This window comes from Lissotriton helveticus, chromosome 2_1 (genome assembly GCF_964261635.1).
Source record: "Lissotriton helveticus chromosome 2_1, aLisHel1.1, whole genome shotgun sequence".
Lineage (NCBI taxonomy): Eukaryota > Metazoa > Chordata > Amphibia > Caudata > Salamandridae > Lissotriton > Lissotriton helveticus.
The window spans coordinates 1135943223-1135971206 of NC_136059.1; the positions used below are offsets into that span (position 1 = coordinate 1135943223).

At 42.8% G+C, this 27984-nt stretch overlaps 1 protein-coding gene across 1 annotated transcript in view; it reads right to left on the reverse strand.

The window, feature by feature from the left end:
- Positions 1–27984, reverse strand: part of CNTLN (centlein) — a 1434305-nt gene that overhangs the window by 1044891 nt on the left and 361430 nt on the right. Inside the window, exons 5-6 of the mRNA XM_078675976.1 lie at positions 10270–10404; positions 9505–9684 (exon numbers count right to left, since the gene is read on the reverse strand). Coding sequence (XP_078532102.1) covers positions 9505–9684; positions 10270–10404 — 315 coding nt within the window. The remainder of the gene's footprint in view (positions 1–9504; positions 9685–10269; positions 10405–27984) is intronic.

Sequence of the window (27984 nt, forward strand, 5' to 3'; positions counted from 1 at the left end):
GTCTTTTGGGCAATGATCTTGAGGATTCAGTATGGTCAGAAGTGGAGTATAGGACTCATGCAGAGATGCTAAGTATTTCAGCACATGTCCTTGCTGTGACCAGGTCACAGGCCAAAAAGTGCTTACCTGAACCAGTGCTGGATCTTGAGACTATAGACCAGACATTACCCAAGAGAAAGAGCAGTAGGGTTAAGGCAGTGTCTTCCCCCCTGACCTCAAGTGAGAATCAGCCTTCTCAGGAAGCTGATTCTGAGACTCCGAAGGAACTGTCCTGGAGGAGCTTGAACCTGAACAGGTTGAGTTTCTGGGGACAGGGGGACCTTCAAGGGCAGATTTGAGACAGGCTCAGTTAGACTGCCCCTCTCTTGAACCCCTCAGACAGCAGGCTGCTGCTGAGGCTGCTGGGAATGCTCAAGGTACCCATAAAGTGTATTGGGATGATGGGCTCCTTTATTCAGAGGCTAGACCCCAAGCCTGGTGCTTCCAGGAGGTTGGTTATACCTCTGCAATTTAGGGGCTTCCTTCTTACCTTGGCCCATGATATTCCCTTAGCAGGACATCTAGGCCAGAACAAGACTTGGGACAGGCTTGTCCTTCACTTTCACTGGCCCCACATGTCAGAAGATGCCAAGGAGTTTTGTCGCTCCTGTGTAACCTGCCAAGCCAGTGGCAAGTCAGGTGGCACCACAAAGGCCCCCCTCATACCACAACCTGTGGTGGGGTCCCCTTTGAAAGAGTTGGGATAGACATTGTTGGACCAATGGATCCCCAAACAGCATCTGGGCACAGATTTATACTGGTGGTAGTGGATCATGCCACCAGGTATCCAGAGGCTATTCCCCTAAGGACCACAACAACACCAGTTGTGGCAAGAGCCCTCCTGGGAGTTTTCTCAAGAGTGGGCTTTCCAAAGGAGGTTCTTTCAGACAGAGGTGCAAACTTCATGTCTGGATATCTAACTGCAATGTGGAAGGAGTGTGGTGTTAACTATGAATTCACTACACCCTACCATCCACAGTGCAATGGGCTTGTTGAAAGCTTCAACAAGACTCTAAAGGGTATGATCAAGGGTTTACCTGAAAAGCTTAGGCGAGGATGGGACATCGTCCTACCCTGCCTTCTGTTTGCTTACAGAGAGGTCCCACAAAAGGGGGTTGGCTACAGCCCTTTTGAACTTGTGTTTGGGCATCCTGTAAGGGGACCCCTAAGTCTTGTAAAGGAAGGATGGGAGTTACCTCTCAAAAAGCCTAAGCAAGACATAGTGGACTATGTACTTGGTCTCCGCTCCAGGATGGCTGAGTATATGGAGAAGGCTTCTAAAAACCTTGAGGCTAGCCAAGAACTTCAAAAAGCTTGGCATGAGCAAAAGGCTGTGCTGACTGAGTACCAGCCAGGACAGAAGGTGTGGGTGTTGGAGCCAGTGGCCCCAGCAGCTCTCCAAGACAAGTGGTCTGGACCCCATACCATTGTTGAGAAAAAGGGAGAGGTCACCTGCTTGGTGGACCTTGGCACCCCTAGGAGTCCCCACAGGGTGCTCCATGTCAACAGACTCAAAGCATATGTTGACAGGGCAGACATGGGCTTGCTCATGGCTACATATGAGGGACAGGAGGAAGAGAGTGACCCTCTCCCAGACCTGTTGACTCAGAACCCTGATGATGGTTCAGTTGATGGAGTGGCCTTAGCTGGCAGCCTCACTGATCAGCAGCAACAGGACTGTAGACAAGTTCTTCAGTCTTACAGACATATGTTTTCCCTCACACCTAGTCAGACTAACTGGTGCACCCATGAGGTGGACACTGGTGACAGTCTGCCTGTGAAGAGTAAAATCTAAAGGTAACCTGACCATGTCAGGGATTGTATAAAGACTGAGGTGCAGAAAATTTTGGAGCTGGGAGTAATTGAGCCATCAGAGAGCCCCTGGGCCAGCCCAGTATTCCTTGTGTCAAAACCTCACACACAAGATGGAAAGAGAGAGATGAGGTTCTGTGTGGACTATAGAGGCCTCAATTCTGTCACCAGGACAGATGCTCACCCAATCCCAAGAGCAGATGAGCTCATTGATAGATTGGCTTCTGCCAAGTTTCTGAGCACATTTGATTTGACAGCTGGCTATTGGCAGATCAGGTTAGCTGAGGATGCCAAGGCCAAAACAGCTTTCTCAACCCCTGGAGGTCATTACCAATTTGTGGTGATGCCCTTTGGTTTGAAGAATGCCCCTGCCACTTTCCAAAGGTTGGTGAACCAAGTCCTTACTGGGTTGGATGACTTTTGCGCAGCTTATCTGGATGATATTGCTGTCTTCAGCTCCACCTGGGAGGATCACCTGATCCACCTGAAGAAAGTTTTGGAGGCCCTGCAAAAGGCAGGCCTAACTATCAAGGCCACTAAGTGCCAGATAGGGCAGAGTAAGGTTGTGTACCTGGGCCACCTTGTAGGGGGGGTCAGGTTCAACCACTGGAGAGTAAGATCCAGACCAAAAAGGACTGCGCTCCTCCAACCACCCAGACACAGGTCAGAGCTTTCTTGGGCCTGTCTGGGTACTACAGAAAATTTGTCAAAAATGATGGGTCCATTGTGACACCACTCAATGACTTGACTTCAAAGAAGATGCCAAGAAAGATTCAGTGGACAGTAAGCTGTCAAAAGGCATTTGATGACCTGAAGAAGGCCATGTGCTCTGTGCCTATCTTAAAGAGTCCTGACTACTCCAAAGAGTTCATTGTCCAAACAGATGCTTCTGAGTTGGGGGTGGGAGCTGTGCTTTCACAACTTAATGTAGATGGTCAAGACCAGCCCATTGCTTTTATTAGCAGAAGGCTGACCCCTAGAGAGAAACGTTGGTCAGCTATTGAGAGGGAGGCCTTTGCTGTGGTTTGGGCCCTGAAGAAGCTGAGGCCATTCTTGTTTGGCACTCACTTCAAGATTCAGACAGACCATAAGCCCCTCTTGTGGCTAACTCAGATGAAGGGTGAAAATCCCAAACTACTCAGGTGGTCCATTTCCCTACAGAGGATGGACTTTACAGTGGAACATAGGCCTGGGACTGACCATGGTAATGCAGATGGTCTCTCCAGATATTTCCACTTAGAACATGAAGACTTATCTGGTCAAGGTTAAGTTTAATGTCCCTGCGTTGGGGGGGGGGGGGTTGTGTAGGAGAGTAGGGTCTGCTCTCCCATGGTCACCCCATTTTTTTGCTTTTTGCTTCACTGGTTTTCGACTTAATGTGGCTGTGGGCCTGCTAATCAGACCCACAGCCCTGCTGTTCTCTCTCTAAATTCAAAACCATATACTATAGGTACATCATCAATTGGGATTTGGGTCACCTTATCAGCCCTTGTACAGTGTACCATAGGTACCCAGGGCATAGGTGCACCCAAGGCCTACCAGGGGCTGCAGCATATCTTTTGCCACCCAAACTGACACAACTGTCTGATCACTCAGCTGGGGCAAGGTCGTGTAATCACCCCTTGCTTAGATATAGTATTCCTATGTTTAACCTTAAATCTGGACACATATACACCTATAAGTCACTCCTAAGGCAGGCCTTAACAATCCTGAAGGCAGAGTGCTTGGTTTTATGTGAGATGGTGCTCTAGCATGAGCTGAGCCTGTCTGCAGCTTTCGGAACCATGTCCTTATAGCTGTTCCAGGATATTGCCATACCATATACTCTTAAGTGCATTATAATCCTCGCGGTTATTGCTAACTTTGGGTTGGCTTTATCAAAACATGTCGTGTAAGGTGTCATACGCTTTGGAATACTACCCCCTCGCCAGTTCTGGCGACGGGGGTAGCATTCCACCCTTCTAGAGGCAGAAGACATGTTAATCCCGGTTAAAGTTAACCAGAGCCTCAGCATCACAAAATGGATGCTGCTGCCACAGACACAAGTCTGACCTCCTGCTGCTGGGAGTCCTTCCAGCGAGGGAGGCTTGGACAATAGGTTTCCTGTCACAGGGAGGTGCTAGCACCACCCCAGACAGGAGATAGTGGATTGGGGTAGGGAGGGCTGAATGAAACGAGACACTGCCTGGGGCACACAAGGTGTCCCATGAATAGTCCAGTTCAAACCGGTGCTGGGGCACTCCAGCCCCAGCTCTGGCGTGAAACTGGACAAAGGGAAAGGGGTGTAACCACCCCCTTCCTGGGTCCCACCCATAGGAGGGACCTAGCAGGTAATCCAGCCCCTTGATTTGGAATAAAGGTAGGAGCTGTGTCCTTAGACTTTAGATAATCCTGACTGAAACTCTGATACGAAACTCTGGACCCTTCGACATCCTACTCGACGTAGAAGACTGAAGAATCTCCCTTGTGGTCAAGGAGTGACCACCCTGTGCAAGCAGGCACCATCAAGCGCTCAACGGTTTGATTTATCGTTGCTCCCGCTGGAGCTCGAACGACAGAGCCTTGACAAGTCCGGGACTTCCAGACACCCAACAGCCCGATCCACAGCCACAGCAAAGTTGAGACCCGTGGAGGCGACGAGAGACATGGGACCAGCCATCTTGGAAAGCCAGCGAATTGCTTTCCGTGCAACTTCTGAGGCACCCTCGAAGTTGTGCATTGGGGATTGAGAAGCCCCAGCCCTGAGCACTAACTGCACCGTAGATAATCTCTCCACACTCACCGAGTGCTGCGTGGGGCCCTTTTACATTTTCCTGCTCGACGCGTCTGTCCGGTCACTTGCCTGTTGGCTAGTGGCCTCTGTGACGACGAAATCTACAATCTACACCGCTGGTCGGGTTGCTACAGACTGGCCCTTGCTTCCCTGCGAAGGAGAAGCCCCTCAGTCCATGCTGGCCTGAGTAAGAAGCCATCTTCGATTCCTGTGTGGGTTGCATTTGCCAAGGCCTGTTGACTCAGAATCCAGATCCGACACCGCCAACAGCGAGAGTGTTCGTGGGACAGTCTGTATCCAAGCTCCTGGTCATCGTCGACACCTCCTGGTCCACGTGGCTGCAGAGACAAGCTTCCTGACATCACCTGATTGCTTCCCGACATCACCTGGTTCTTTCCTGGTTCCTTCCTGGTCACTGGCTAGTGAGCCAGACTCTGTCCCCTCTGCTTTCAGGTACTCTTCATCCTTGATCCACCCTTGGATCCAACCGGACTCTTCTCTCCTGGTCGCCTGCAGCATCTTTTCTCCAAGGCTCCATAGGACTCCACGACGAAACCCGACACACTTTGAGACCTGTGCACCCGCTTCCTGTGGGTTAGGTAACGCGAGTACTACGGTGCTCCTGAGTAGGTTTACTCTCCTAGTATCCTAGTTTCAAGTGGTTTAGTTCTAGTCCAGTCGGAAGACTCCTAACTATTTAACTTTCTAACTTTAAGCACCCATTGACTTCTATAGGTGCACGCGTGTGTGTTTAGACACTTCACACGCATCCTGTGGGCCTCCTGCCTCCTACCCATTGTTAGTCCAGTGTAGGCCCAGCAATTCCCAAGGCCCTAGGCCTTACCATTGTTCATGACGTGGTTCTTATACCACTATTTTAGTATATGGTTTTAAGGGCCACCAGGGCCTATCCATATTGTGCAACTTATTGTATGTTATATTAAGTTATTTGTTATATGCTTGTGCTTCTGTCCTCATAAAGAGTACAGGGGGTTATTTTAGAAATAAACACATATATATTTTGAATATATAACCTGTGTGGTGTCCTTTCATTTGGTATTAAATGGATTACATATGGTAAAACAGCTGGCTTCACATGCCCTCTTCAGTTTAGCCTAAGACTGCTTTTGTCCATGCTACCACTAGGATAGCTGGTCTATAAGGTTGACTTTACAACCAATCACCATAAGGGTCGTTTGGACTGGTGCAAGGTGCTCACTAGAATAGTGAACATCATATACCAGGCCAACTTCTCACAGAGTCCATCTGTTTACTGTCCTTATCGGTGGTACTGTGGAGGAGGATGACCCTGGGTGTGTCTTCCTAGCTGCTGCCACTATGACTGAGCCCGGTGGTGGATCAGCTCTTAGGAAGAGGGGATCCTGCTCTGGTGCTTTGTATTATTTTGTAATATGTGATGGTGCAGACCCTATCGGTGCTGGTGTACAAAATGGCTGAAGAGCTGGCTCAAGGAGACCAGGGACCAGAGGAAGCATAGGTCTAGAAGACTACCTGTGATGCAGGGTCTCAAAAATCATAGATGCCAATGTGGTTGGCGCAGGCATCTCAATATTTAGCTTAGCGGCACCTCTATCTAGGACCTCATTGAAGGTGATAATATCGTCCACCGGTGACACCCCGGCTGGAGAATAGTCAGGTTGGTGAATAGTCCCGAACAGACTATCTAGATGTGTCTGTGGACCAGGAAGGAGATCCATGCCTATGTCCCTGAGATCTGGACGAATGCGAGTGATGAGATCTAGAAGACGACTGCCTGTGAGGTGTCTTAGAACGAGACCTTCTTGTAAAAGGAGGCAGTGTCCTCCTTGGAGATCGTCGAGGAAATCTTGTGGCAGTCATCGTACGAGAAAGAGTACCAGCTGAAACCCTAGAAGGTGAATAGATTTGAGAAAAGTCCGAACCTGTACTGTCTTGGTAAGCTGCACTAGTGTAACACCCTGAAACCAAACTGGTGAAAGATTCACTGGTGGCGTCTGTTGCTCTTGAACCGGAGATCCCTCCGGAGTAATTTAAACAATCCTGATGCCTGGGGAGGAAGATGTGCCTCCCGACGTTGACTGTCTGGATCTCGACGCCGATCTCTGCATTTCAGCCACTTGTACTTCTCTCGACGTCCAGGGAGGTCTTGACGTCGGTATGACTCTGGGTGTGTATCTTCTGCGGGCAAACCAGAAGTCTGCTGTCTCTTTGTGGCGGCAATAGGTGTGAAGACAGAGGTCTTGATGTCTATTGTCTAGATGCTGAACGCGTTCGTCTTGATGTCAGGGAAGCTGTTGATGTTGACTGCCTGTGTCTGGATGACGGCGAGGCCCTCAAAGCTGAACGTCTATGTCCTGACGTCGACGGAGTTTGATGTCGATATCAACTGGGGACGCGGGGGAGAAGTTCTCAACGCAGACTCAAGCCTGCTTTTCAACTTCAACTTAAGAATAGGCAACTATGACGACAATCTGTTGACTTCAGCACCTGCCGCCAAAGTAAGCGGTCTCCACGTCGACTTTTTCTTTGACAACAGTGCTGGTGCAGAACACCTTGACAGCGATTTCTCCCTTGACATTGTTGCATGCTGCAGAGGCCTTTACGGCATTGATCATGACGCAGACAGTGAGCAAACCGGAAAATGTCTCGACGTTGATCTCCTCTATGTCAAAAGCGAAGCAGAGCGGTGTTTTTTCTTTTCCTTTCTGCCCCTGTGCTCAGATCTTACGTGAGAGGAGGTTTCTTTGAAAGGTTGTTGAGACCCTTCAAGGAAACTTGTAGATCTCACCTTTCCTTTCTGTTGTATGGCATGCAGCTTGATTCTTTCCCTGTCACGCAGAGTCCTTCTGGAAAATTGTTGCCAGTAGTAACATTTGTATGGCTGGTGAGAAGATGGCAAACACACAAAGCAGACAGCGTGTGGATCGGATTTTGCCATCTTTTTTCCTCATGAAGGACATTTGTTGAATATGGCTGGCATTTCTGACTTTCTAATAATATGGCAAAATAGTCAGTAAAACAGGTTAAAAGTACAGTTTGTCCTTGAAACGATCGAATGAAGGTCAAAAAATAGCTTCTAGATTCCAATTATGAACTGAAAAGTAAAAAAAGGACAAGCTCAATGCTCCAGGATCCTCACAGAAGGAGCCAGAAAAAAGAACTGACCTAATGGTAACCTGTGGGGCATGATGAGAGCATGGCGGTCTTGGAGGTCTTAAAGGCACGGCGGCAAATAATTCCGTTGTGGTTTATCTACGCAGTCTATGGGCGAACATGCCTTCTATTTCTTTGCATTTTTCTTTACAAATAAAGCCTATGTTTTAAAAGTGAAAGCGTGCATGTTCTAAATTACAAAAATGCTATTAGATATATGTTTATTTTAAATGAAAACTTCAATGCAATTTTTTTTCATTTTGGCCTATTTGGTGGGTTAGGCCGCATGTATGTCTATATACATATACATGTATGTCTGAGGGTACTTCGTACTTTTAAGTCTTCAAACATACATATGTATGTGTTTTTTATTTGCTCCCCAGTCCCCAGGTGTGGGCTGGACTATTCAGTGCTTATGACTATTGATGAATATTCCCTGGAAGAGAAAAATTCTATAATACATGTAATCAAATCATAGGACATGCCTTCCATGCAGTGTGTCAACATTTGCACAGTGGTAGAAGTGTTTGCACCAGTAGAGGTGGTAAGGCTGTCCACCGACAACAACACCACAAAATGGAGAATGTTAGTCAAAGTTCTTCTGTTGTAGCCCATGTTCAATTTACAGATGGTGGAATAACAGAAGCAGGGGTACAGATGTCACTTTGTCTGTAAACTGCATGGTCTATAAAACTACACTCGGGTGCAATGGATGACAAGCCAGAATGTTAGTTTCATCCATTTTCACTTATGTCCCAAAGGTAGGGGCTGTATGTGAAGGTCCTTTCTTGGTAGTAGAACTCGAACTGCTTCCGTAACAAGTAGTACAACTTCTATCTTCTTCAGTAACAGGTACTACAACTTCTACAAGCTTCGATAACAGGTAAACTAGGGGCATAGGCTCATGTGCCTCCTGGTGCTGGGTTCTTATATATCGCGTAGATTAACGTAAACATGTGGTGGTGCTTGGCTATGCATATTACACAAGAGGTCAGTTAAACAGCCAATATGGCTGCAGTAGAGATTTATTTTTCTTCAAGCTTATCTAACGAGTTCGAAAATAACCTCAAATTCTAGTTAATTAAGAAACGGTGCCTAACCCAAATCCCAAGTGGGTTATAAACGGATTTCACTAACTACACATGTATAGTGTAATTGATGGCTCTCACAGATGTATGTGTTTGATATTAAAGCTGAAGAGAGCTCTAGTTCTTACAGAATAAATGAAGTAAAATGTTTTTGTCTGCTCACGTCACCGTCTGGAGGCTACGTCGAAGCAATCAGGAACGGAGGTTTGAGAAAAATAGTTTCAGGGAAACCTCGTTAAAACTCGAGTAATTAAGTGAGTTACTGTCAAGCATTTAGTAATAAGTACAAACTATCATTTACGAAGGTAAAAGGACAGCATTCAGAAGATTTTCAAATCGGCTTTCACTTCAGAGAAAGCATTTTATTCAGAAAGAAGTCTGCTTTAGTTTGTAATGATCAGACTTTAGCATGACTATTTGAAGTCGGGCTGCAGCTCTGGACCATCAATTTTTAAAAAGCCTTGGATCTTAAGTGTAGGAATTTAAATGAATGCCGGTCCCCACTGGTGCATTTGAATAAATAAATTGCTATTAAAGAAAATAACACGGAAAGTGTACGCCCGTGAGAGATTTGTGTGGATATTTTTTTTTTTTTTTTAAATACAAAGACGCTGCCACACGTCGAGACTCTCTCCTTACCTTGATTTTGGCATCAATGCCAGCTTTTTCGTTTTTCCACAGCGCTTCCCGCGCCCTCACTTTCTCCAGGTCATTTAGCAGGTCAGCGCAGCGTGCGCTGAATCCCTCGTTCGCCTCCTCTAGGTTTTTTATAAGCGCTCTGCTCTGCTCTTCCCTTTTCTGTGTGCGCTCCTTGGTGTCCTGTGGAAAAAAAGGACCGCAAGGGCCGATAAACAACAACAAAAAGTGAGGACTAATCAGCAAACATAAACCGTTCGGATGCCCCTCACAGCAGCTTGCTTTGTCTGTGGCGGCCAAGGTCACCTGCGCACTTTTATTGGCCTCTCCTCGGGCAGGTGGAGGGGTCATATTTTTCAGCTGGGTGACAGCTTTGATGAGCGCACATTTGCAAAGAGCCCATTAATTGATCAAGCTGCCTTTGATGCTGTCCCCAGCTATTTTTGAGACCCACGCAGACATATCCTCCCAGACCTCGGCTTTATCAATTAATAATGGCGGTCCCACCAGAATCTAATTAAAAGGAGCCACATCTTCACACTCCTACTTTCTTTGCTCCGTCATTAACTATTTATTTGGAAGTTATAGAGCCTGGTTGCTTAGCTGTAAAGCAGCTTCCCCTCAGATTTGTGTGAGAAAAATGCAAGGTACAGCAGAGCCTTGGGCATTTTTTACTCTGAGCATGTCACTTTCTGTGGCACAACGGCTGATGCAGCTTAAAGTACTTCAAAAGCTAGCGCCCTCTAAACTATGTGCAAGTCAATGTACCTTAAGTTCTTGGCTTTTATCTTTATATTTCTGCTGCAGGTTGCTCTCTTTATTTCTGAGTAATGTGAATTCTTCATCGACGGCCATCTTTCGCTGTACAAGGTTGCTTAACTCCTGTTGCTGCCCTGCTGCTATCTGAAAAAAAAATACATACGTACAACACAAATAAATAAGCTTACCCACAAAATAAATGTAGGAGAGAGATTCGAGTTATTACAGAGTAAAACACCACCATTGTAATTCCACGGTTATCGTTCTAGCTACACTCATTATGCCACAAAGGCAATTCTATGTACTGTAAAAAATAAAAATAAAAAAAACAGCCACAAAGGCATTGAAGATAAACACACACTTGATCCTGATGTTGGCTTAAACATTCCATAAATTGGGTCATTTTTTGGGGATCTACATCCATTGCATTTGGTAAGGCCTGGGATAGAGTCCTACAATTCACATTCCTTTCTTAGAGCAACAAAACTAGGACGAGACGAGTAGTAACACCCTGCTTCAGGGCCTCCCGTTTTCCACATTGGACATCCCCCCAAAAGGGTATCCTATGCTCCGCAATATGCCTCATCAATAGCCTGAAAAAATCTACACACACACCAGCACAGTTATGGAACTTCACTGGCTCCCCCTTGACAGCCCGCACAACATTAAAAACCAGCTCAATCATCTATAAATCCTCCATGACAGGCCCACCAACATATGTGGCTGACAAGTTCACAACCTCCACTGGCTCTCAGCACACCCGCAACCAGGATTCTATTAGATTGGTGCAAAAAAGAAAACAATTGGGCAATAAACCTTCTCAAGTTATGCACAGAGGCATCAGTGTGGACCAAACCTTGCTTCAGTTTAGGAAATCCCTGAAAATAAATCTCTTTAAACAACATTAGATCACGGCGATGTACCAACCCACCCCCATTCTCAGAACCTAGGTTCCTCGTCAACCACTTATTGACTGTATCTCTACCTTCAGAGCACAATACAAACCACATATGTACATACTATTTCTTCAATAAAATGCCCATATAGGATTTGCTACGTAGTTTGCGGAATGACCAGAGACGTATAATTTATACAAATCATATGAAATTGCCTGCAGCCAAACATTTTATTGGAATTTAAAGACAATTTAAGCTTTGTTAGGTTTCAAATACTGGAAATAGTTCACAAATTGCTGAGGTGTGGTAACAGATGCAGGGTATTATAATAAAATGAAAGAAGATGGATCGAAAAACAGGATACATTGTGCCAGCGTCACAAAAGTGAGAGAATTTTACTTGTTCTGCCTGGCAGAGAAAACCAATTTTTAATACTACGAAATTGATTACTACATAATTATCTGAGTAGATACATATAGAACTATCACTTACAAAAAGGAAAGACTGACAAAATGAAGTTGGAAGCGGGAAGAACGTTTTAAACATACAGCAGCTTAAGTAGAGAAGAACAAGGAGCCTGTAACCGTTCGAGAACTTGCCAAGGCTACCGGAAGTCTCCATCAGCATAACATTGCATCTATAGGATTTAATCAAGCACAGGTTTGATGTAACAGGGCTATTTATCCTAACTGTCAAGATTTTATAAAACAATTTATGAGTGAGTTTTTTTTTTGATTTAGAGATATGTTATAAATTTAAAGGAAAAGGCAACCAATCAGACAGTGCTGCAATACAAATAAAGTGTATGATATGCAGATTACATATTAAAAAAAGTCAAAGGTTTACATACAATAGATGTTATAATGCATTAAATATGAGAACAGACCCGGTCCAGAAGGACTAGTCTAGACAGTGCCTTCAGTATAGCTAGACGAGTATATGAGTTACAGGCACAAAGCTATTGTAACTGGTCTAAACTGGATTAAAAAGGTAAATTCCGTTCCAGAGAATATGACAACAATTGTATTGCCTGTATATCAACAAATGTCGAACATGCAGAGGGCAGAAAGAAGAATGCAGGAAAGGGAGGGGATGGGATATCTTCTTCATAGATACAGGTAAGCATGCTTAGAGAAAAGACCCAGTGATAGGTTGAGCTACACGACCTCGAGTAGTGAGGTCAATGTGTTTATCCAGATATCGCCATAACGTGCTAGAGATTGGTGGTGCAGATTCAATCTTAAGTTGTAAGTTGTAACCTGTGTGCACCTCGGCGATATGAAGCCCAAGACCACCTTGTGTGATATGACAGAGGAATTATTTCCACTCTGTGAAGATGGCTTTAACTGAAATGGTTAGGAGTAGGTCCAGCAGGGACATATCATTGACAGGTAGGGGCGGTGGAGTCGGTAAAGCCCAGGGGCCCACCGTTGCCAAAGAGAAGGATAGGGTTATGGGTGTATTAAAGATAACTGAGAGATGGGTTCGTATCAGTGACCAATATGAGTGTAGCAACTGGCACTCAAAGAACATAGGCTGGTGTGAGCCTTGTTCCTGGTCACAATTCCAGCATTTATCATTATCTAGTAGGTTCAATTTGTGCAGACGAGCTGAGGTCCAATGCAAGAGATTAATCTTAAAGAATTTAGATTGAATAAGAGAGGGGCAATTTTACGGCACAAGGAAAGTTTGCCAATCTTAGGCCAGGTTTCAGAAGCGATATGCTCAAAACCCCCTCCCGCATCAACATGCTTGGCCCATTTGGTGCAAATAATTGAGTCTTGTGAAATTTGAGGATCAGAGAGGAATTTGTAGATTTTGGAGGCAACATGCCCAGAGCGTTGTGAGAGGCCAAGATATGGGAGTAGAGTTGTTTTTTTAGAGATATAAAGTTTGGAGAGTCTAAACTTGATTCTTAGAAAGGTATAAAAATCCAAACTGGAGAGATTGTACTTCCTGGCTAGAGCCGAAAAGGCAAGGTAATTATTATTATCATAGAGGTCTCTTATTACCCGACGCCTTTGGAGGCCCACACAGTTGCAATGGTAGGAGCAACTTCAGTATCAACCTTGTGGTTAAACCATAATAACGCCCATCTTGATTTATGGATGGACTCCAGAAAGCGTTTGTCTATTATTTTTAATGCACTTGCAGTATCAGTAAGAATGCGAAGAGAGTGTGGAGGGGTACATTTCAACATTGTAATAAAGGAGAATGTGCTAAAAAGAGAACAAAGCTCAAATTCAATATTCATCCATGGCGGGGTGCTTTATGAGTCCGGGAGGAACCAGACAGAACATTGGGAAGCTAGAGAAGCCGATTGGTACAGGCTCTAATTCAGAAGACTACATCCCCCCTCATGTAGTTGTCTTTCTAAGCGATTTATAGGAGATACTCCCTCTCTTATCGTTCCAAAGAAACTTGGAGGTGGGTTTATCCAACTCGTGAAAAAAGGGGGAGAAGCATGGATGACAAGAAATTTACTATCGGGTGGATCATCATTTTCAGTGTTTGGAGCCTACCCCACTAAGAAATAAATTTTGGTACTAGGCGTTCAGGAGATTTCTAACATTGGAAATAGTGTGTGATGAATTAAAAAGTAATATGTCAGTGAGATTTTTACAGAACCAGATCCCCAGGTATTTAAGACGTATGGATTGCCATTTGAGACACGAGTCGCTCGGTGGGAAGGAAGACAGAGTGAATTTAAAAGAATAACGTCTGTTTTGTCCTTATTTAAAGTATATATCCAAAGACCTTTTAGTAAGCACTCTTCAGCACCCAGTCATATCTGGACTCGCTCCACAAAGTACAAGCATCTCACTGTACACTCCGAATTAAGGGAAATGGATTACCAGAACTGCTGGACTATAGTTTTAGGGTGACAATCGAGCATTCTCATATGTCCATGCCACGCCATCTTCACATCTGGCCACTCTCCATTAAAACAGCTTTTCCACTCTGGAGGATGTTAAGCTATTGTGGGGGCAGAGCTGAGTGAAAGGAGTGAACTTTATGCAACAGGAGTGAGTTAATGACTATGATTTTCGTTGTTACTGCAGAGATTATCAAGCACATAGTTCCTACTGGACAGTTTTTTCAGGTATCCCCTTTGACAGATTATCAATTATTATAAACTTGCATTGGGAGGCTGCTACAAAGATTTGTAGACATCTGGCCAGAGGTGTTTCAGCTTGGCATGATCAATCTGTGCATTCACTGCATTGTTAATTTCCAAGGCGTAATGTTTACATACAAATATGTATATGTAACAACTAAGGAGTGACTAAGGTAAAGACACGTAGGCTAGTGTCTTAAACAAAGAGAAACACGAAAAGAAAAGAAGAGAAACGTGAAATGTAACATGGTGTACCCAAAAAAAACAAAAGGTTTTTTAAGAAAACCCTCACTCACCCACCTGGTGGGTGACATGCTTCATCATCGGGTTCCACCGGGCGGGCCGAGTGCCTACCAGGTGTGCTACGACACCTGCAATTGCAGTGGAGCTGGTTTTTCGTGAGTGAAAAATGGTGAAGTGAGTGATGCGTGTGATTAAAATAGAGAGAACTGTGACCAAAAATTTATTTTAATGCAGGCACAGTACGCTCTAGGTTAAAATCTGGTAATGACAAAAAGATGGCCTTTAATTAGAGCCAACTGTGTCCAAGTGATCAAAAGGTCGACATGTTTCTGCTCAGTGTAGCCAAGTCGGCTGAGCTTTAATCAGGACCACAATAAAAAGATGTGAAGAAAAACCTACTGGGCAGTATACGCACGCTAAGGCGTACCCTAACCTCAGAGGTAAGTGTGAAAAATAATATTTCTCATTAAAAATATATTAGTAAACTCACAGTTTTGTGCCAGACTAACCTGGCCTTTCCAGGTGTCCGAACCTGTAAGGAGGAAAAACAGGACATCCAGAACATTAACAACATTTAGGCATGCATGCGCCCATTTTTCCATAGGTAATAGTTGAGTTACATTGGCCATCCAGAGTGGTGTACATTTCACGCTTCTTACATCAACTAATGTTCATTTGTACCCCCGCTAAATTATGCAGTGGGCAACTCAGTGCCTCAGTATCCATTGTTTATCGATACGGCCCTTAGTAACGGGTCTGAAGTACCCTTATTTAAGTGCTTCTTTGAAGACATCATCGTGCATTCATCCTGATTACTAGCGCATTTATATTGTGAAATTTTTAACAATAAAATAACGTTGTGTGCAGGACCAAGACTCAGAGTAGTAATAATGAGTCCTTTAGGTAAATCTTACGAACACCCGAGCGTGCAGTAATAACCCAAAGCGGAGAGAGAAGGACCGGAGTGAAGCAGAAAAATGTTACATGAATGCAATTCGCGCTTCACTTCATGGGACCAGTGGTGGGGGTTACTTCACGTTGGAGGTACTACAAGCAAGAAAAGAAAGAACAAGTAATCACAATGAGGCTGACGAAGGGGCAGAACGCCACGTTTCGCCGGACAAAAGTAACACAAGTCATTCCCTACTTACTGCACTCCGAACACCTCCCCACTGTGAACCTAGGCTAACTTGCTCATACATACAAATATGGGCAATAGCTAAGGTGTCTTCTTTGCCGATACTATGCATCAGGACATGTCTCTAAAAAGCCTCTGACACTGCTCTGACACCAATAGTGTGAGCATTGACTCAGAACAGAGGAGGAAGATACTGTGTTGAACAGCTTTATAAAATTCAATAGAAGCGGTCATATTACAAGTGAAGGCTTAGCCATTTCTTTATCTAGGATAAAGCAAAGGCTAGAAATATCTTCAAAGGACAATGGTAATAATTCATACATGGGCTCTCTAATTACGATTATGAAGGAACCTCTCAGCACATATCCTGAGTCACAATATCAAAGTTTTGATATCGACTTGTGCATACATGGAATCCATAACATCAACATTACCAAGGTAAGTAGATGTGGAGTTGGAATAGAAAAATCTAAACTTCTATACACTTGTTTAACTTCGACAACATAATGGTAGTCGACACAGAAGTCCCTATATGTGCAGGTTGCTATTTTATTATGTAATTATACATTATTAGCTTCTCTTAAAAGACATCATAACTATCAAAAGAGAATTGGATTTGATATGCAACAGGGTATCTGAACATTAATTGATACTCAACTCTCAAAACAGAATTCATACTAATATCCTACAAATCCAACATAAAATTTACTCAGCTATAATTGTGAAGTTTACAAACTGTAAATGTCTAACTTCCTCCGCCCCACCCCGCCCAACAAAGACCAAATCATTTGGTTTCATATTCAACAGCAACCTCTCTTTCGAATCCCGAATCAGCAAACTAGTACAAACAGGCAGATGTTCATCTGCACCAACTAAAATGTTTTAAGCCAATGATCAGCTAAAAGCTGCTTCAAGGTCTAGTCCTCTCCAGATTATACTCAGGAAATGCCATCATAACTAGCTTTCCAGTCACCACGTTGTTGTCTCTGAAAGCAGTCAAGGATCTTCACTAGCTTCACTTAAAAGCTTGAATACAGTTCAAACTCTGCTGCATCACATACAAAACCATCCACTTAGGCAGACACAGTCACAGATCACACCACCTGAAAATCTCTGGTTGCTTAAGAGAATCCCAGAGGTAGCGCTCTCATTTTAGAGCTCTGGAAATTCCGAACGACACAAAACAATACTTCCCTTTCAATACTTTTAAGAACAGATTCAGACAACCTTTCTTTTCACAAAAGATTCTAGGAAACCTATTCACAAGATACCGTGACATTATATAGAGCTGCTGCCCTTCTGGGAACAAGATCACCCAAAATATATTTCATACATTACACAGCCCAGCTTGGCAGGTATTGCTGGTTTAGCCTATGACTTTAGCTTGATAACGTAATATTTACTTTTCACCAAGGCTCCTGTATAACTCTCCTGCCCTATCACTCTCTCCCTCCATAGCCCTACTCACCGTTTTCCTTTGCACTACTGTTGGCTTTTCGAGCTTATTGTGTACAAGCCGTTAATGTTACATGTAAAGTGCTCTGTTACTAACTGGTCACGTGGTGCTACAGAAAAACAATGTAAATAAATAAACTTTCCTCAACGTAAGGGAAGGGTGCTTCCTACCTATCACTTTGATGAAAAAAAGAAATAAGCTTTGATAAATGGCATAGCAGGTCATTGATCCTGTGAGCCTTCAGGACCGTGACTTTCTGTGTTACTCACCCTTTATATGTCACTGACACAAAGGTTTTTTAAAAACCTACCAGCCAAATGATTAAGATGCACATTGAAATTGTTGAAAGCAATTAATTCTGAAGAGGGTAAACCTTCAAAAGAGTGTTTCTGCAGGAATTAACCTCAGTGCACAGTCATACCAAAAAGAAATGAAAATAAGATCATCTTCAACAGAAAAAGTCAGACTGTTAATTTTTCACAGTAATGCACAATAGGAGAACATGTGCCGATTGCTCATATAATGGCTACATGTAAAGCATAAACTTGCTATTTGCAGGAACCAGATTATTGAAGAAAAGTCCAAGGGCTCCTCTATCAACTGTTCAGATGCCTATATGACCAAAAGTTCAGACAGCCATACACAGTTAGTTCAGTTCAAGGCTGTCAGTATATTCATGAAATAATGGATTTGGAAAAATATGCAGGATACTATGGCCAACAGCAGAAGACAAGGGAATGCCAAGACAAACATTTTCAATTGAGGAGAAAGAAGCCAGCCTAGCTGTCCCTTTCCCACTCAAATGACACATACTGGCCACTAGACTAATTACAGTGAGAAGAGGTGCACTAAAGAGTAAAATTTCACTCGTATCGACATCATATCCATCAAATATGGGTGGGTAGACCATTAGTGGAGGGAAATACAACCTGCTGATTATGTCACCATTCAGGTTTAGAGTACCACCATTGGGGTGGCTGGGCATGCAATCTTCTCCTCCAGTACAAAGAACAATACTTCTAAGGAAAAATAATAGTAATTGAATAATGGTTCACAGTGAACACTGCAGTAGTGTTGTTCGCTTTGATTAGAGCCCTCCTTCAGAAAGGAATGGCCGTCAAAATCTGGAGAAAAAAAAATGTTCTGAAGAGGATTGATAAAAGAAATACAAGTCGTTTGCTGACCCAATTAATGGCTATTCAAGGGAATCCAATATTTAATTGAAAGCATACTAAACTAAAGTGTACACATTGAACCTAGCTTCCTAGGTTTACAAGGGAAAGCTTGCCACCAGATTTTCTAATGAAGACCATCACAGAAGATTCTGTTTTACAATAAAAAGTTCGTAAACAAATAGCAAGTCATCTTTCTTTAGTTGTGCTTCCTTACCAGAAGCACCGCTTGTGTACAAGAGTAAGGCTTTCAAACCGGTATGTTGAAGAAATACCACACAACCGATAAAGGGTTACACTCAAATGTTAAAGCACATTCAGGTGAATGAAAATTCTTTTCTGTGTGTTCAGAAAAACCCTTATGAACTGGATATTTTCAGAGGTTGCCAATGTGAACTTTATTTGGTTCCCTGATGTTCAGCTTGAAAATGATTTAAATCAAGTATTTTAACTAGCTCAGGGACATAGTCGAGCAAGGTGTCTGATTCAAACACTTGTTCGAGTAGGGGAAATGTGTATTTATGGAGAAATGTTCGAAATCTATAAAAGTAAGTGCTGCCTAACCCAGAAAGTAATAAATGGCAGTTCTGCTAACCAAAGTACAAAATCAAATCCTGACAGAGAAAGCAAAAGCACAACATCATAAATGGAGAGAACTAAACCAATTATATAATATCTTCAATAAGGCTTCCTTGAACAGTTGTTCTTCATGTATTTATTGCACATTTTGTTTTGATTTCATTTAAAAATATGATGATTATATGAGTTTAATGTGTTTTTAACTTTGTCAATATCAATTGTATAGAACATGATCTTTTGAATAAAATATTGATAATACATTCCTTTGAATTCATATGTTTGATTAGAAATTGATCATTCTATGTATGATTTTATATTTCTGCTTGTAAATTTAGCAACCTGGTAACATTTGTCTTATTATATCTCAGTGTATGGCCTTACTATAACTAAGTTAACCAATCCAATTAGAGGATCGAATTCTCATGTTTTCAGAGTAGAAGGAGAAGGGAACTTTGTGTTTTTTCAGTATCCATAACCATCCTTTTTCCAAGTACTAGGGTACCTACCAAACCTTTTTGAGTTCCTTGAACAAGTGTGTCTCTAGAGTAGGTTGAAAGTTAAGCTTGAATGCAAGTAGGTGGGTTTTGTCAGGCAGTGTATTCAGTTGTATGGTTTAGCAACATAATACCAGGTGACATTTGCAATTTCCAAGCTATGGAATTTTATCCGGTTCAAATGGGTGTCACTTAATGAGATTAATTTTTCCATGAAGGCAAGTCAATTTATGGCATATGTGATATGGAGGACATTGTACATCAATTAGTTGTGAGAAAATGTAATGTTGTCATTCGTAGCCAAACAGATAACACACTTGCGAAGGTGACAGCTTACAGTCCAGTCAGGAGGGCATTTCCTCCATGCCTGTGCAAGAGTCCCAGGATCATAATGACTTGTAGGAAGTGATTTTGCTGAAGGGATCGACAGTATGGTTTTCTAAATAGGTAAAGCTAGAACAGCAGCATTTTGGACATTTCTGTAGCATAGGTAAAGCACAATGATTTGTCAACTGAATGTGCAGTATGAATTTACCTGTGTTTAAGCAAGACAAAAATCAGTTATATTGAGTCTAGTATCAGGAAAAAAGTAGCATTACATTTCATAAATGAGAACCTTATTCTGCTATGACTCTGGTAAAGACTGGATGAATTTAAACAAGGGGAAAGTGAACACCGCATACAGTAATGAAATCCTGTTGTCAAGTTTCCAGGATTTTCTGATATCGCAGCTACCTTGCATGTCAATGACACAGTCTATTCTATGGTTTCTTGACAGCTATGATATTGAAGACAGGCTAATGTAATAGGCACCGTCCCTTGGCAAAGGTAGGGGCTATGAAAGACCTGCATGCATGGGGCTACCAAATATCCACCCACCCTTGGGCAAGGTGGATGGCTACCAAATAATATATCCCAGACCAATAATACTCATAGTAAGGGGCAATTGAAGGAAATAGCAGTCAGAGGCAATTAATTCTCAAACTTGTATGAGGACATTAATTCTCTTTCCTATTTGCGTACAGGAATTGGCATGAACTTCAACTACATTCACAATACAATTTTCAACCACCCTAACCATCCCCCCTCCTCTCCCCCAACAAAAATGTTCTAGGAGCATGAGATAGCACAGGCAAACAGTCCTGTCCACCAATGAAATGGGGGAGATAATCATTGCATACTGGGTGTGGCAGTTGATGATGCATTGGAAAAAAAGGATGGAGCTCCAGCATGGAGTGACGTTTGTGCATGGAGGGCTTCAAATTGTTTTTTAAAGAAAAGTATCCTTTTTAGGGAAGCCATCTCTGATGTTGCCTGTTAACCAACAGAAACAATTTCCAACCAGTCAGGAAGGAGGCCAGGCAGGAAAACAAAGTACCCACTCAACTGAATTGTAGGCCTTGGAGTAATTTTATATTATACTGGAGTAATCACTGTAATTTTGGTAATTACTCTTTGACGCAAAACCGATAACGCAATTACACCCGCATACTTAGGAGCAATGGATTGGGGGGAAGGGGAATCCTTCTTGAAGAGCATATTTAGTTAGCATGAGCGGCTGCTAGCACTGCTGTTTTTTCTGTTGCATTTAACACTAATTTCTTAGCACAAAATGCATCCTCACGTCCATTTTGGAGGAAAGGATGCATTTTGCACCAAAAAAAGTAGCGCCAAATGCCAAGAATAAGTTGGGGGAAAATCGTACCCCAAGTGCGCATTTAGCGAGGAACTGATAGCACTCGCTATTCATGTCCTGTTGCATTTAGCGCTATTTCTGAGCATAAAATGCATCCTTGAATCCATTTTGATGCAAGAGGGCTTTTCTGTGCTAATAAAATTACTCTAAATGCAGAATCACTCTTCTCTCTGAATCTTCAGGTAATTCCGCGTGATTACGCTACAAAGAATTACACTAGTTACACCCTTTCCTACTTGCATTCACGAGCCAGAACTTGAATAGCTCCACCAACACATAAGAATCAAATTATTAGGCCACCATGACACCAAGATCTGAAAAGAGGAATGTCTCATGGAATGCAATAAATGCATACTACACTAAATGAAATGGAGGGCTAGAAAACACTTAAAGTGAGTCAGACGTTTGGCAAAATGCATGATAAAAGACACAACTTAGAAGTCAATCTGTTGAGAAATTTACGTGAACATTCTGCCATGACTGCAGTTTTTACATTCAGGTAAAGGCAAAATTATAAAGCTAAGCATGAACATTACATTACAGATAAGGACATATAAAAGAGGGGGTGGGAACATTAACGGTAAATATTGCATTGAGTTCTTAAAAATACTAATATGGCGATTGATAAAGTCGGTATTTCGTATGAATTGATCAGCATGGAAGAACTGAGGAATTTACACATTGACTTGTAGATCTCCGATGATGCATTGTTCTAATGTTCAAAGACAAAAAACAAACAAGACAAACTAGAAGTTCTATGAATACTTTAAGTGAAGAAAGTCCTTGCTTGTATCGATTCCACTGTTGATCTAGGTGATTCCAAAAACAAGCCCCTCTTTCACTATCCTATTAATATTTCATGTTCTTAATCGGTCACATTTTACTAAACAAATCGTTACTGGATCATATTTTGTGTATAAAGCTCGTATATACTAGTCATTTTGATTGATTTTACCCAAATCTTTCATTTGTAAATTTCAACTTTTTAAAAATTGATTATTATATTGTATTATTCAAATATGTACTTTGATGGTCTTAAATGTACCGAATAAAGATATATGATGATACCAAAGAAAGCTGCTCCAAACCCCGAAAAACACAATTGAGTAAAATGTGGTAAAAATAAAACCCACACAGGATTATTCACATTTGTCCGCAGACTACCTAGAGATGCGACTTCTGTGGCTGCTTGCTTTTCCTAAGTAGCCATCAACAAATTACAATTAAAATCCTACGTATTTTATGCGTGCCTAAATGAAAATACTTTTGTTCGGGGAATGGATTAATGCGTGGATAAAGAGGAGTAAAGTAAAAAGTTAAGGATGAAATAAATTACTGTTAATTAATGGTTGAAGGTGAGTTTTACTTTGTTTCAATTCGAAGCGTTAGAAGGGCTTTAATATAGATTTACAGAGCAAACAGGAGATTTCCAAGGGCTGATAATGAGGCAAGCTAGTACTATTTTAACCCCAGTAGAGTATAATTGGTTGATAAGGTTTTAAAAACGTTACAAGGTCTAGGACAAAAAGATTAGCTTTAGTTCCTTCAGATCAAAATTGAAAGCTAATTAAATAAAGTTAAAGCAGAGAGGAAAAGGTTTCATTCTATTTTTCATTCAATGGTAATTTTGACCTGCAAAGGGGAAAATGCAGAAACTGAGATTTTATTGTATGCCGGTAAGGAGGAAGGCAATGTAAAAATTCAAGCTATAGAATTTCTGTGTAAGGAAAACATGGACATATATTAACAGATTGTATTTTTAGAATGAAGCATTTGATTGAATAAAAGGGTGCCCTTACGCCTTCCCACAAATTACTGTGTATGTGTGTGCTTCCAGGTTGTTACACTGCATCCTCTATAATTCTTGTATTGAAATTAGGGACCTTATTGATTACCAACGTTACTACAAGCCAATATGGTTTACTGTATACCGCTGCCATACTCCAGGAACACAACCTCATGTTGGCATACTGGTAATTGAGGGAATAGGCCATTGAGTTTCCTAATGCATTATGCTGGGAAAATCAGATGCATGTCCAGCACAATATGCTTAGGGAGTTGGAACAAACACTCTCATTGCTTAACCAAATAACCAAATGCATAAGCAAAAAAACATAGCAAAACTGCTTGATAAATTCAATTGGTGGAGTATCTTACCATACTACAAGGATGCTTACAAAGTCATCTCAGTCATGGTATATATTTTCAACAATTACGCCAACAGCGCTGAATACTCTGAGATGGTTCCTAGCGCCTCCAGACCACTGGATATATGGGGGCCATTCCGAACATACCTTGCAAAACTAACACAGGGAACACAATCCCAATCACTTAACTCCTTTGTCCCGACGGGGGTGGGTTGACCTGGAGAGAATTTTAACATACATCGCCAAGATGAGGTTTACGCCGCCCTGGCAACTGGCTAGATGTCTGTTTATTGCCGCGCTGTGTGCTACCTTTCTCGATGTGAGATTCCCGAATCATCGATGTGGCGTTTGACTGCGCCTGGTCCACGCCTGTATGGTTTGATACACCTTCCTCAAACTGCTCCACGTTGGGTGAATCTCAATTTTGCGCCGACAGACATAATTGCTTATGCTTGCAATGGTGTTGATCAGTAGTTTCTTTTACTACGGAGGTGACCGCTTTTTCGTTTGTTACACTATGATTTTCCTTTTTATTTCTCGTTATGTTAAAATATCAAAATGCAAAAGCGTACTATCGAATTGTGTTATGCTGATAGTTCGCAATCTCACGACGATATGCTCACCCATTATGTGTTTCACTGTTCCTCCCATTTGTATGTACACATGGCTACTACTGTATGTACTGATTGGATTGCGACTGCTCGTAATAAAGAGATGTTACAAAAAAATATATTTTCAACAATTGTGTTCAAAAAGCACATAAGGAATCATCAATTTCATCATCCAAAGTTTTTATCAAAAACATATATTGTTTGTTGTAGTCATAGCCATATAAATATATATATATATCTATACATATCAACACAGGACAGTCCAAAGATTCATAAATGTATAAAAGGGAATTACCATAAACTTAGGAGTAACCATCAAAATACCCCCTACGATGCTCAAACTCATCATCCATGTCACACACACCACATTCGTTCAACGGACAGGACGATAACAAGAAGAGGACAGATGATAACAAAACTTAATGATAATAACATAGATACTACAAAGAAGGCAGACTTTTACGGGGTAGATCATGGATACGGACATGGTGATTACTGTCCCTCTAACTTGGTGTTAAATGTCATTAGTAGGACTTGGTGTACTGATAGCAGGGTGTTCTTAGAACAGCAAGGGATCCCTCAAACCTCTGATACCATCTTTCCAACCAAAGTTGCTAGCCCTAAGAACAGGTTGGCGCCTAAACTATCTATCAACCAGAGCAGCTGTGGGAGCCTTGAGAGTGAGGGAAAATGCCACAAGACTGTAACTTGGATCGGAATAAGTGGCACTGAGGCCGCTTATGATGAATCCCATAAAATCAGCCCGACCCCGCCAGACCACTTTACTGAGCAGGGAAATACCCCTAGTTTGCAGGCTATTACTTCGCTGCATTCGATAACAGAGCCCACTGGGTCACAAGATAGTCCATATCTAGCGCCAATATATATATCCCAGGATCTAGCTGTAGTTGATTCCACTATAAAGATTCTTAGCTGGAATATAGCGGGGATTTCTAAGAAATTAGATCTGCCAGATTGGAATATCCTGGTTGAGTCTCATATGATTTGCATTTTCCAGGAGACCTGGAGCTTGGTGCCTTACCATAAAGTTGGCTACACCACCTATTTCTTACCAGCAGTATCCCCTCCCACAGGGAGAGGGCGCCCTTTGGGTGGGCTCCTAATCTGGGCTAGCATCTCCCTGGGATGTAGCATTAAGCAGATGCAAAGCAATTCCCCTGATATTTTAAGGATTTCAGTCAGAGGTGCACGGAGAGGGAGAATATTGGAAATATTTAATATATATGCCCGAGACACTAAAGGTGGAGCTCCATCTTCCACAGTTACATTCCTGGAAAACGAACTCAGGCAATGCCACCATAGCATGTATGTCCTGGTTGCGGGGGACCTCAATTGTACCTTTGAGCCCCTTGCGGCAGAGGACATCCTAGATATCGCTGAGGACGATGCTAGGAGGGGAATTCCTACACTCGCAATTCAACTGATAAAGTGGTGGTCACAACGGGCTATACAGTTGAACACACTAGTCATGGAGTTTGGCCTAAGAGCAGCAAACGGCAGAACTGTTTCAGATTCATCTGGGGCCCATACGTATAATAGGGTTAATCATTCCACAAGGATTGACTATATTCTCCTTGATTTTAAGCTTTGGCGCTTCATGCAGGACATGGAAATACATCAGACTGCTGATAGCGATCACAACCCATTCTCTTTGAGTCTACATCCTCTGTGGCAGTGTGTGCATGGTCCTGTAGCATTAGTTGAAACAATGTCAACCTTAGAAGCCCGTCCATCTAATTGTGGGAGGCGCCTGAAATGGTGTAAAGTTGTTTTGGACGAGGGGAAAGTCCAGGATATAGGGGCCCTCTTGTTAGCAGCACTGACTAAGTTGGATATGACACCTGTAGACCAATGTGATCTATCCAGGGTGTCGGTAATATTTCAAGACACCACTAAAGCGCTGGGAACCTATTTTTAGTCCAAAGCAAAGGTGTGGCACAGAGGAAGCCCCAAAAGTCCATTGGCAAAGAGGGTTGGTATACAACAAAATGCCGACATAAGAAATCTGCATTAATTAAGGCAGTCAAGTGCAAATCCCAAGCATTGATCCAGTTGGCCAGGAAAGAGTATAAGCTGACTATATCAGAAGCGAAAAAAGAGTGGGAGGACCAGTATTGGCAAGCACTCAAGGACGCCAGCATTGGGAGAGATGCCGGCCGCTTTTGGAATATAATAAGATCCAAGAATAGACCCGATAATGACCTTATAACGTGCAATATTACAAGCCAAACGTGGTTAGACCACTTCTCGAAGCTGTACTCGTGTCCCCAGGGTGGCCTAAATGAGTTCATCCCCCAAAGCGTCCTGGTGACCTTCGGGGAACCTAATAGCTACCCCTTCACAGGAAAAGAAGTGGAAAATGCAATCAAGTGCATAGTACCACACAAAGCAGCAGGTCCCGACGGTATTCCCGGAGACCTTCTTCGATCAGACCTGCCCAAATGGGGAAAGCTTATTTCCATCTTAATTAATGCTATTGATAATGGTGCCACAATCCCTGAGTCGTGGAAGGGGGCAGAGGTGGTCCCAATTTTTAAAAAGGGGCGCAGGGACGACCCTGCCAACTACCGCCCAATTAGTCTGATCGACTCCACCCAGAAGGTTGTTGGGAAGGTGGTACTTGAGAGAATCTTGCAATGGGCTGATGAGAATAAAATCTTTTTGGACTACCAAGCGGGATTTAGAGCTGGCACTGGGACTATAGAACAAGCATTTAGACTGCTACTTATTTATTGTAAAGTGGTTCTCATAGGAAAAAGCAGTCTTTACCTCGCATTTATCGATATAAAGACTGCCTTCGATCTGGTCCCCCGGGAACGCCTATGGGGAGTGTTGTCCGAAATGGGGATCCCCCTGAACATTCTGTCAATATTAGTGAGGCTTCATGAAGGTAATTTCGCACAAGTGAGGTGGGGCCCACAGGGGCAGAAGACAAATAGAATTCCAGTGAATAGGGGTGTCCGCCAGGGATGTGTTCTTGCTCCCACTCTGTTCTCACTTTATGTCAACGGTGTGGTGGAGCACTTGCTGAAAGGTCCATCTGATGCACCATCCCTGGCGGGCGAGCGAATTCCAACTCTCCTATTCGCTGATAACACCCTCCTTATTTCTAAGTCCCCTGTGGGCCTTCAGAGCCTCCTTGATAGTTTTCAGTCAATCTGTATCTTGAGAGGGCTTGTAATAAATACAGATAAGACTAAGTATTTGGTACTGAACCCACCAAAAAAGCTTGGGCGGCCCCCAGTTTTGAACCTTGTATCATTGGAGAGGGTTACAGTATTTGATTACCTTGGCATACGCATCTCCGATACCATGCAGTGGAACCCACACATACAGAAAATGCTTTTAAGCCATAAAAGGGTAGTGGGGGCTATCCTTAAGGAATAACGCTCTTCATCAACTAGACCCATCGCTCCGGTTCTTGAGATACATAAGGCGAGAGGAGTGAGCTCGGCCCTATATGGAGCCGAACTGTGGGGAACAAGCAATATGGAACACTTGACAAGATCTGAAAATAAATTCCTTAAAGAATTAATGGCACCCCCTCGGTCCCACTGTTACTTAATCTGGGGTGTCACTCGATTAATGATCTGGCAAAAGTCCGACCGCTCCTATTATAGGCTCGGTTGTGGCGAGTGCCGGAGTTAGTAAAATATGCAGAGGGTCTGTCGGAAGTAATGTCCATGATGGGATGGCATAAAATAAAGTGACTAAAAGACGTTAAATCCATGCTCTGCGATTTGGGCCTCACTGATGCATGGGAAAATAGATCTGCCCCACCTAAGGCAGTATTGAAGAAACTTTATTGGAGATGGGTATCTAGCAAAGGCAACTCTGATCCCAAATTAGGCAGAACAATGGATGAGTTTTTGAGGATCAAGGACGTTGCATTCTGTGAACCCTATCTTGACATCATTCAGAAGCCCTTTGATAGGGCCTTGTACTTCAAATTTAGTAGGGTTGGCATACTACCGATACGTGAATTGACTGCTCGTTGGAAAGTTCCTTTCCAAACATCACCTTTTTGTCCAATTTGCGAGTCTAGAATAGAATCAATTGCACATATCCTGTTCGCATGTCCGGCATATAAATCGCCAAGGAACTGTTGGCTTAAACCTTTGTGTAGAGAACTGGGCACTAGAGACCACTCTGT